General features: G+C 40.3%; 1 protein-coding gene across 5 annotated transcripts in view; it reads right to left on the bottom strand.

Annotated features, from left to right (window-relative positions):
• MBNL2 (muscleblind like splicing regulator 2) overlaps positions 1-12,082 on the bottom strand; it is a 128,158-nt gene that overhangs the window by 24,133 nt on the left and 91,943 nt on the right. For all 5 annotated transcript variants that reach the window (XM_074329438.1, XM_074329436.1, XM_074329435.1 and 2 more), the window contains one exon: positions 2,895-3,059. In XM_074329438.1, coding sequence (XP_074185539.1) covers positions 2,895-3,059 — 165 coding nt within the window. The remainder of the gene's footprint in view (positions 1-2,894; positions 3,060-12,082) is intronic.

Below are 12,082 nucleotides of genomic sequence, written 5' to 3'. Positions count from 1 at the left end.
AGAAATTTAAAGGTGAGTAGGAAGTTGGATCTGTGAGTCTGGGGTTCAGAGGAGAGGTTTGGACTGGAAACATACATTTGGGAGTTCTTGGCCTGTAGATGATTTGTAGGAATGGATGAGACAAGGAAGGAGAGGGAAGATGAGAGCGATGTCCAGTGCTGGGAATCTCAACGTACATAACAGCCTCCACATATAGTTGAGTAACATAATGGGCAACGGAGACAGAGGAGAAAGGAATGTTTTCCACAAAGGAGACACTGATTATATGGCTGAATATTGCTGAGAGCTCAAACAAACACAATGAAGGCAAAAATGACCACTTGTTTAGCAATATGGAGGTCATTGGTGAGATATTTCAGTGGAATGGGTTCAGGCTGGATGGGAGACAGAGGGAGTAGAAGAATATCCATAGTTCTTTAGAGAAGTTTAATTTAGAAGGAAACCTAAATGTAGAGTGGTACTTGTTACTCTATGTTTATCAAATTATTTGTCTTAAGCAGTTTCTGCATGCATTAGTTTCTTGTGGCTGCTCTAACAAAATCCCCAAACTTGGTGGCTTAAAGCAACACACATTTATCCTTCCATAGTTCTGGAGGCCATAAATCTGAAATCAGCTTCACTGGGTCAAAATGAAGATGTTGGCGAGACCATAGTCCCTCTGGAGGCTCTAGGGAAGAGTCCATTCATTGTCCCTTCTATCTTCTGGTGGCTGCTGGCATTCCTTGGTTTGTGGCCACATCACTCCAGTTTGGGCCTCTACGGGCACATTGGTTTTCTCCTCTTCTGTATGTGTCAACTCTCCCTCTGTCTCTCTCCTGTAAGTATACTTGTGACTGATTCTAACCCAGGAGGATTTCCTCATCTTAAGAAACCCAACCTAATTACATCTCCAAAGACCCTGTTTCCTTATAAGATGATGCTTATAGGTGAAGGCCATTATTTGGGCTACCACACTGTACTAGGTCGCTAATTAATTCCTGAGACTCCGAAGTTATTTGTTTGTAGAGTTTTAGGATTTTTAAGTTTATTACACTTTTTATTCTAATACTTCTTGTGATTTTAAAACCTCTGTTAAAATATTTACATGTAATATTCGTTTTTCATAATCATGATTCACTTCTAATTACTATTTGAGAGACTACAGAAACATAACTTTCCAAAAACGTTCAACTACTAGTTAACAACAGGAATAGAATTTTCTTGTTAACATTCCCAGAATTGAGTACCAGGGTCAATCCTTATGAATTCTAAATAAATAAGAAGTGAATGATTAAAATGAGTGAGATATATAATGGAGTGTTACTATGCTGACCTTAGTGGTTCTAAATTTAGATCCATCGACATTATTTAATATTATATAACCAAATTATTTTAGCGTTCAGGTAATTTAATAAAATAATTTATATCCGTGCATCAATTAAAAAACAATCAATTATACATGTATATGTTTTTAAATAGATCCACTGACATGCCCATTGTTGGTGTTAAACGCATTCAGAACTCTATCTTGTTGTCCTTACTCTAGATTAACTTCTACTCAGCCTTCAGGACGCACTGATTTGGGACCTCCTCCAAGCAGCCCTTCCTCCTTTGTCTGAAATCAGGATTCCCTGTGCCTGAATCTTACTTTGCCCTTTCCATGAGTCTGTCAACACCCAAAAGGCTGTATCTTAGTTACCTTGGAGACCCCTGCACCTGGCACTGTTGTTTTTACTCTGGGCAGAGCTGGTTCCTGGCTACTTCGTGCCACCATTCTGGAGCAGAAATCTTGAGATAAGCAGAATTGCTCACAATCTACCCAGATCATCTCCCATCTTCCTGAGGCGCCCCTGCCACCCGCTCTCATCTCGCAGATACACAATAAGCAAATTTGACTCACTGGTAGCTATCTCTTTTAATTTAGCAGCTTTCAGTAACAGATTTTTCATACAATAAAGACTGATTTTTAAACAATAGTCTTTTCTGTATGTATTTAAAAAAAAACAAATTTAACTCACTTCACTGGCTTTTTTTTAAATTAGCTTCTTTTTGACAAATAATTCACAAATATAAATGAAATCCATTAAAGCCAAATGTACTCCTTTCCCCAAGGGTCTCATTCCTAAACAATTTGCAGACCTTTAAGGAAATCCTTTGAAACACTGTGAAATCAAGGAGAAAATATTACACCATATGATGCATTTAACCTTGTGGTCCTTGCCACAGCTGCCACGCCTCTGAGAGACAGGAGGCGTAGGTGGCGAAGGCATCCCTCCTCGGGCTGCTGTCACGCTCCGGGCAGAGCAGACTGCACAAAGTGTTCTGGTCAAGCCGTCCGAGTCTCAGTCCCGGCTTCACAACGTATTTGCTGCATTGACACGGGCTAAATCATTTATTAGATTGGTGCAAAAGTAATTGCGGTTTTTGCAATTACTTCTAACCTTTTAAACCGCAATAACTTTTGCACCCACCTAACAACCTCTCTGGTTTCTCACTTTTCTCATTCTAAAATGATGCCATCGAACTAAATACTCTATCTGCTACATTGCTAAAAAAGTTTTAGGCACCAAAACCTCTTCTTCACGTAGATCATTAATTCATACTATAAATGAAAATGTAGAACTATTTCCCTTCTAAGATGGTTCAAATATAGAGTTTACCAGTGAGAAAGAGCTGAAGTGACACAGATTTCCCAGATATTGATTCGAAATTGTCTTTGCCTACTGTTTCCATACACATTTTTCCATTTAAGTCATTTTTTAAAACCCTATTTTCGGCATCTATTTAGCTTCAAAGCTACTTGCTTTAATTGTAGCCAAAGCGACAAAGTAGAGGAGGGCCGTTTTAGGTCAATGTGGGATTGCCTGTACCAACATTTTAATCATCAAGCTCATCATTAGATGTGATGTACTCACCACTGGATGAAGTGGGGTTCCTGGAAACATAAATTGCATCTGCTGGGCAAGCATTGCTGCTGCAGTTTTTTGCTGGATCAAATTGTTCCGCCCATTAATTTCTAGTTGCGTTTTTAAATGTGTTGGAGGGTGAAGATACTTGCAGTTCTCTCTTGAACAACGGCCCTGTAAAATGAATATTTTGGTTTAGGACTTTCAACTTTAAGTAGCTTTCAAGTCTACTATCAACCATTTCACAATTGCTCCATATATAAAAAGGCAAGGATCCTATGTGTATCTGTGCGTGTGCGTGCATGTGTGTGTGCGCATGTGTGTGTGCGCATGTGTGTGTGCATGTGTGTGCACACATGTGTGCACTGTGTGTGCGTGCATGTGCGTGTGTGCATGTGTGCGTGCACATGTGCGTGTGTGCATGTGTGTGTGCATGTGTGTGCATGCACACATGTGTATATGCGTGTGCGCGTGTGTGCGCGCATGTGCGTGTGTGTGCGTGTGTGTGTGTGCATATGCTGGAACATACAACAGAGTTGGAACATACAAGGAGTGAATCAGGAATTGAGTGATTATCCATCTTGCTCAAACCTGTTGAGTAGAGAAGCTTCCCGAGACTTTTTGCTATTGTTGTTTTTAATGGGATCTCTCTCTGACAATAGACTCTGAAAAAATACGACTACTGAGAGTAAAGACAGACCCGTCTCCTAGGCAGTGTGGAAGTCAATCAGAGGGGCATACTTATTGTGACTTATCAAAAGGAGGCTTTGAACTTGCTATACATTGGTCTGTGCATGCTGGAGTGACGACAAAGTGGGAATAATAATAATAACTTCTTGAAATGTGTGTTCTAGAGTGGCTGAAGACATCCTCAATTCAAATGATTGAAGAGGCAATGGTAGCATAGGAGCGGACGTTTCTTAGTCATAGATGCACAGGTGAAATTTCCAGGCATAAGGTCAGATAATCACCTGCAACTGATTAGTTTGCTACATAAAAGCTGCTACCCTACCCCAGGTCTCTGCCCCACTGCCATGACAGTTGTATCAACTTTAATGTCATGATATGACATACTGAAGAGCATGTATAGCAAAGGTAACATTTGGCATGAAAGTTGGCAAAGTGAAAAAAAAATGAATTAGGTGACAGGTGTGCATAAAACCAGTCATGAAGAGTAATTGCAAATGGTAGTTTTTATACTGAATTCCCAGGGTTTCAAAATTACCAACTGAGAGAATTGTGTCGGTGTGTGAATTACGAAATTTCTGGAGAAAGAACAGCAAAACTGTGTTAACCAGTATGAGTATTATCTTTCCCTAAAGAATTAGTCTATTTGCAACCAAAGAAGAGAATATGGGTTTGTTTACCAGATACAAAAATAATTTTAAAAAGCAAGCGTGCAGGATCTGGGGATGCAAATTTGTTTATAGTCATTCTAATTCTAAACATCTGGAGTTCTCACTCTGCTTCCCGCTAATTTCAGCTGCACTTTTGGAAGCACAGGCTCCCTCTCCAGAGTGAATCTTCCTGAAGAAGGGCAGACATGTCCCAGGCTGAGTCCTGGCGGTCTGTGCTCATCAACCCATCCTGCCCTGAGGCGTAGCTGTTAAAAGCAGGGGAGACTGAGTCTCGCCCTCTGCAGGGAGGACTCTGAGGGGGGTACTGGGAACATGGTTATGTTTATAACAATGGGCAGTGTCAGCATGTTTCCTTAGTCTCAAGTTGACATCGTGGATGTTTCATTCAGCTTTTGATGGTCAAGACTTGGAAGGTCTATTGTCAAGCTCCAGGTTATATGGAACCACAGTTAAAAATAATCTAAATACACAATGGAATACTATTCGGCGGTAAGAAAAGATGATATAGGAACATTTGTGACAACATGGATGGATCTTGAGAGTGTAATGCTGAGCGAAATAAGTCGGACAGAAAAAGCAGAGAACCATGTGATTTCACTGATATGTGGTATATAAACCAAAAGCAACAAAAGAACAAGACAAACAAATGAGAAACAGAAACTCATAGATACAGACAATGGTTTGGTGGTTGCCAGAGGGTAAGGGGGTTGGGGGGTGGGGGGTGGGAGATGAGGGTAAGGGGGATCGAATATATGGTGATGGAAGGAGAACTGACTCTGGGTGATGAACACACAATGGGATTTATAGATGATGTAATACAGAATTGTACACCTGAAATCTATGTAATTTTACTAACAATTGTCACCCCAATAAATTTAATAAAAAAAAAAATCTAAATCAAAGCAGTCTAGGAATCTCTCTCTTTCTCTCTCTATCTACTTTTCTCTGCAAGTTTGGGATAAAGTTTTGATCCTAATTTTACTTTGCTCATTGTTTTGTGACATCCCAGGGTCTCTCTAGCCCTACCAATTCGCTTCGGGTATCTCTTACTTTCCCTCCCTTTCTGCCCTCCCTTGACAATTGCATTAGTCTCTCAGTGTGCTAAAATGAATCTCCAAGAAAGCATTCAGATTGGGCAGCTCATTCAACATAGGTGCGTGACCAGTCTCTGGATTGGCTGCCTGTATGTCAGGTGCCCAAGTACGTATGATGGGAGGTGGTCATGATGGGATACGAGAGATAACTACCACCCATCAGCAGCGGTGGGGGAAGACTAAACAGAATGATATTTCTTGTCCAGAGGCTAAGCCACCCCAGGCTTCTCTCTGACAACCTCAATCCAAACTCTGCTTATTCATAATCATTCACTTGGAAGCTGACCCAAGAAAGGCTCACATACAGGCCTTTATACAGAAATGTACAGATGGGCCTAATGGGAGGATTTGGGAACGCGGAGCTCCACAGAATGGAGATGGGATTTGTGACATGTCCATACTTCTACCAGCTTGGCTATTAAATTTTGCTCATTCATGTAATTGTCAATTTGATCACTCATCTTCTAATGTAATGTTTTGTAGCTGCATATAAAATTTCGATTACACTAGAAAAAATATGGTTTTCTTGGAAATGCTGTTATCTCTTGATACGACTGGGACTCTTAAAGAACTGTATAAACTATTTTTAGCAAATAGGACATGATTTACAATATCAAATTAGCAATTTATTGATGTTCTTTTTCACGAGAATTAATGTAATTTCCTAGTGTTCTTACATACATACCCAGGGTAAGGTATGTTATTGATTACCCATGTGCCAGACAATTTATACACGGTTATATCATTTTCTCCTGACAACAGCTATAATGATGCTGATTTTTCAAAATAGCAAATGGGTTCAGACAGATTAAGGAACTTTCCTAAGGTCATGTCATTGGTAAGGGGTAATTCTAAATTCAGGTCTACCTGACTTACATTACTATACCAAGCTATTTATTAGCAATAAAGAAAATCCAGGGAGGATACAAATCTAGCATTATCCTTCATAGTATCATAGGTACATAACACAATCTAAAATATAATAAAATATGTATGAAGATTTGGGAATGGAAGAAGAACTTTGCCTGGGTCTCTCCATTGGTAGGGGGAATAGAGCACTGGTTAAGCTCACAGGTTCCAGAGGCAGATGACAGTACCTAATGTTGGCTCTGCCCTTTTCTACCTGTGTAACTCTGAGCAAATTACTTGAATTTCTTTTGCATCCGTTTTTTTTTTTTTTTTCATCTGTGCAATGAAAATAATTGTTGTGTTTTCCTCTAAGGGCTACTGTGGGTTTATATGAGTTAATACATGCAAAAAGGCAAAAGGTTTGTAGAAATGCCTGTCATAGAGTAAGCACTGAGTAAATATTATTAATGTTACCAAGAAAGAAAAATATTTATATATGACATTTTGTTTATAGTAAATACATGATCACAGATTTAATTGTACTTTGTTTTTTTAAAAAATAGAAGACTTTCACTTCAAAATATGATAAAAGCTGCTTTATACTTATCCAAGTATGTCATATTTAACATTATTTTCAATTCCACAGACTACTTCTGTATGTACCCATATTTAAAAGACATCCCTGAAACACAGCTCAATCTAGCAGTAATATTTTGAAGCGTGTTGCACCATGGATGTCTGAGGCATACTAATTCAAGCACTGGGTAACTCTAGACAGCTGAATTTTAGTAACGGATCTTATAGGATCCTAAAATCCTAAAGGCAAAGCTACTGTCAAAATATAACAAGCTAGTTGACACAGTAAACAATTTGTAAGGCAGTTTTTAAGGTGTAAGATTTGTCAGGATACACATCATTGCACAAAAACGGTTGATTATCAAAGCAAGTTGTCATAACCGAATGGGAGAGGGCAGTGTACAGAAATATAAATCTTTGTATATCACTATGAAACAAAACAGAAGTGTTAAAAATAGTGTCTCCTGATTTTAGTCCAAGACATAAAGATAAAAATGTCTTGGAAAAGTCTTACTGTGGCTGCTAGGATTGCTTTTTGGTTTATTTTAACTCTTCCTTCCTTTTAGTTCTTGATTAAGCATTGTTTCCGGAGAGACAAGAGAGGTGGGGTCCAGGCCCTAGAGAAGGGGACTGGCACAACTTCTGTGGGGTGGAGACAGGAGGGTGCCATTCCAGAGTTGTTGTGAGGAGTCCCCATGCAACCGGAAAACAGGACCCCAGCGAACGCCAGGGAAATGGGCCCACACCAGAGACTAATGTGGAAATTGCGGCTCCTGAGTCATGTAGGTCTTCAGGGCCTTCCCTCACCCTAGGTAGGACATACTAGGTGTGGAAATAACAAGTGGTCTGGATCACACTCACCATTTCCTTGGTATACTTCCAGGCTAGGGTCTCATTCACTTGTTTATTCAACAGGTATTTATTGAGGTTGTCATTCAGGGTCTCTGGTCCTGCTCCCCACATAAGAATGCAGGATATGGTGAGGCCAAAAAGGAACAACAACGGAGCCATAGATAGAGGAGTCATACCACTATAGTCACGCCGGCGGCTACATTGGAGACACAGGGAGCAAACATCCACCAGTACCCCAACAAGGGGTCTTCCTGCACCCCAGTCTCACTGGCAGCCGGGCGAGACACACGAAGCAGGATCTACACGATCCACAACCCGCCTTCCGGCAATCTGTCTGCCAACGAACCAATCAACCAGCGTAGCCACAGCAGTTATATCAGTGGCCAAGTGGCTAACTGATTACAGCTGACAGCCAACTAGTTACAGCTGATGACCATCTACTACCCGAGCCAGCACCTTTCTACGTGAGGTCGGGAGCCTGGAAACTGCTCTCTAGGTCTCTGTCCCCACGGAGGCCCTACTATGTACCAGGCATTGTGCTAATTGCTAGTTAACCAAAGGTGAGCAAACATAAGATACGCTACCTCCCTTCCTTAGCCTGCAGTCTAATGGTAAAGATGGATATTAGCCAAATAATGACACAGATAAACGTATAATTACAAATTGTGATATGTGTTGTGAAGGAGACTGCTAAGAGAGAATAGTGGAAGAGGATAAAAAGTGAGACTGATGGATCAGGGAAGGGCTCCGAAGAAGTGCCATTTCATCTGAGACCTAAAGGATGAGAATGAATTTGGCAAAGCAGTGAGTGACAGTTGAAGTGTGTGTGTGTGTGTGTGTGTGTGTGTGTGTGTGTGTGTGTGTGTGTGTTGAGGGGGAGAATACAAAATGAGAACAAGAGGAAGAGAATGTGCTAGGAGAATGTACCATCTGGAGACTAATGAAGTTGCTCAAGGTTGGAATACAGAATGGGGTGTGGGTTGGAGTGGCGGAGGGGATGATACAATGAAACCAAGTAGTAGACTGGAGCTAGATAACAACTTTGAGGGTGAATTTAGGGGGTATGAACTTCATTGCTACTGAAAATTTTTAAGCAGGAGAATATCAAGATCATATTTATGTTTTATGCCACATGTAACATTTAACATTACTAGATTTTATAGCTCTAATTTTATTATAGTTTTACATTATTTGGAGACCACTTATTTAACATAATTCTGAGTTTACATAGGATTTGTGCAGTTTATTGTACCTCCAGAAATAGTCTCTACTCCAAGAATATTTAGATGAGGGAGGATGGTTAGAAGCAAGTAAGAATTTAAAACTGAATTGAGTTTATTAACATAAGCAACCATGGAAAATTCTAATACAGAATACCCATGTTGATTCTCAACAAGATGAAGAAAGATGCTAAATAACTGTAATACATACTTGGCAGAACAACAGATCAGAGCTATCAGAATTACATGGCCATTACATGGCGTGGGATAGAATTAATGCAGCTTTGGCTAAGAAAAGATTTCAGAATCAGGTCGGTGTGAGACAGAAAAAGCATAATTGGAACATGAGATTTTCTAATTGCTTATTTTAAAACAAGTAATTTTTAGAATCTTTTCCTCATATGCTCCTAATTGAAAAAGTCAATTAAAATATGGAAGGAAAAGAGAAAACATTAATTAGGAGATTGTTAAAGGGATTATCAATAGGGGTTTTTGCCCATAGGAATAGCAAATAGACAACTATATCCCATTAGTTTTACATGGGAAAGGCAGTGGATTTTATATAATCTACAATTCAAACAGCCCTTGCTATCGGTATTACTCGGGGATCATTTGAATTGTGTCCTGGTGTGGGTCAGATCATGGATCAGCAGTTTCTGAAAAGGCTCTTTTGGGAGCTAACTATGCTAGTTGAGGGCCAGGGTCACAGCCTGACCTACTGAATTCTGTCTCTTTCAGGTGGGTCGGGGCCACTCACTGGTTTCAGCATGGGATGGTGTTTTCAAGTGAGCAGGCCAGGCTGTGAAATGGAGAATCCTGACTCCAACGATTGAGGGCAGATAGCACGTGCTCTGAAGGTGGCCTGCAGGGACACTCTGAGTCCAGGAACCTGCTTGGGACCCCAACTTTGGCCAAGGAAAAGCCCTGGAAGAACCTCTCAGATTCCCTTGCATTCCACCCCTGTGAAACCAACTCAGTGAAATCCTGATATGACAGATGCTCTCGTCCTGCCGTTAAATTCCTGAAACCTGCTCTGTCTTGGAACCTCTCCTGGAGAAGCAGTTTAAACGAGTAGTCAAGGGAACAGTCTCTGGGACTGGCCTACTAGGGCTCAAAACCCAGCTCTGCTCTTCTTGCTGTGGAACCTTGTGGCCTCCAGTTGCCACATTTGTCAAATGAGGGTAACAATAGTTCCCACCTCACAGACTTTTGGTAAGGATTAAAGAATTAACACATACAAAGTGTTTGAACAGTTCCTGGCTCATAGTAAGCGCTCTATAAGTCCTATTATTACTGTCATCATCAGCCTCATTATTACCATCACTGTTAACACCATCTCTACACCGTAGCTAAAAATACATGGTATGAAAAACAACTTTACTAATACTAGTTCCATTTCTCTGTCACCGTGCTTCTCTCTGGCCTGCCTACCAAGCTTTCTACCCCTTTCTTATTCTTGTTCTCACAGTCAATGCCAGCATTGGGATTTCTCTCTTCAGAACAGCCTCGCATCTGTTTTCCTTTGATATCTTTCCTGCTGAAACTTGCCAGGGCTGATTAACATGGTCTGACTGATCTCGAGCTTAAAGCTGCTATGCATTATAGTGGGGAAATCCTGGAATTCTGATTGTGGCTTCATCCCAAAATAGTTCTATGAAATTTAACAAATAATTTATAATAGTCTGTGACTCAGTTTTCTCATTTGTCAAAGGGGGGTGATTATGTTTCCACATCCAACCCTGTTTGATGGTGGTGGGAGTTCAACAGACAGCAAAAGGTGCTCTGAAAAAAACTGTATTTTGTTGTACATGGCCTATTGCACCCCTGTTTTCCCCATGAATGTTCCTGATCTAGTAACATAAAGCAACAGTTACAGCAGAAAGTGACACCAGGGGCACATGTAGGCAACAGTCCCGATACGGTCTGAGAATGACGCGAAGTCTGCCTGATGAAGCACATCAGCAAAAGTGTCAAATTAAGTAAAAATGAATTAAGTCCAGGCAGGTTTATGAAAGACCTACAGTGTGCACAGTTTGAAAGTGGAAAATTCAGTCAGACAGACCACTGTTTTGGTCCTTGTGACACATAAATTGTACAGCAGATGTTTCCTAAACGACTAAGCTGGTTGGGTGAATCAGATGCTCACAGCCTCAGTTTCTCTACAGTTTCAAAATCTCTCAAGGTTTTTGAAAGTGGGGGGAAAACATTAAGGCCTTGATTTGAGTAGGTGAGCAGATTTATATTTATTCATCATTTTTGACGGTTCTAAGTCAGGTGGTAAAGGCTGAGTTTAACATTTAGCCTGAACCTTCTCTTCCTTCTGCAGCACATTTCTGGAAGGATATGGGCAAGTAAAAATGTAGGGAAATGAAATGGTTATTTACATCAGGCCTTAATTTATAACATTAACTATGGGACCGAAATAGCTCTACTCTAAGGCAAATGACAAATTAGGCTTTTAGGTTTCTTTCGAATTTAAATAAACTAATTGAACCACATGAGCTCTTTGTATTATTAGTTCCAACTACATAATACAGCAAATAAAATACAACCCCATGAGGGCATCAGAATGAGGGGAAACTGAATTTGGAGAATCCTTACAAGCAAATGATAACCAGAACTTTCATAAGAATGAACAATTGCCCGTATCATCGATATTATGTATGAGTTTATAATAAGCACTTTCTGCTTATTAGTAATTTAGTTCGATTTATATTACAATTCATCTTTTATAGTCTGTATATGCAATACTCTTTCGGTAAATAGCGTAAAATGTACTTATTGAAGACAGATACAAAGGGAATGTTTACAATCTTCCGTTTTCTGGAGTGTGTTCCTTTTTCTCTGTTGCTCCCGGGGTACAGAGGAAATGTATAGGAAGATATAAGGAGGACTGGAGAAGTCACCAGATGGGAAACCTAGGGAAAATCACAAATGCTGATGGGCCATTACCAATACCTCCAATTTTACACGCCACCAATCTTCGCACACCTATGAGGTTAGGGAAGGATCAGGAAAAGTGTGAATCAAGTTGTGCAGATAGATGGCCTAAGTCATAATGGAAACCGTAGTGTAGTTTGTATTTCTCCCTATAAAACCATATGAACAGGCATAATGTATCATTCAACTGCCGCTCCTGGATGGTGGCGGTGATACCGAGCGCTGTCTCCCAATGCTAGTGCTTTTACCTTTCTTTGAGGGATCTGCAAATGTTTCTGAGTCTTCCCATCTAGACTTGCACTTAGGGC

This window comes from Rhinolophus sinicus, linkage group LG04 (genome assembly GCF_036562045.2).
Source record: "Rhinolophus sinicus isolate RSC01 linkage group LG04, ASM3656204v1, whole genome shotgun sequence".
Lineage (NCBI taxonomy): Eukaryota > Metazoa > Chordata > Mammalia > Chiroptera > Rhinolophidae > Rhinolophus > Rhinolophus sinicus.
Note: the sequence above shows the minus strand (reverse complement) of the source record. Positions and strands in the feature narration are given on the sequence as shown.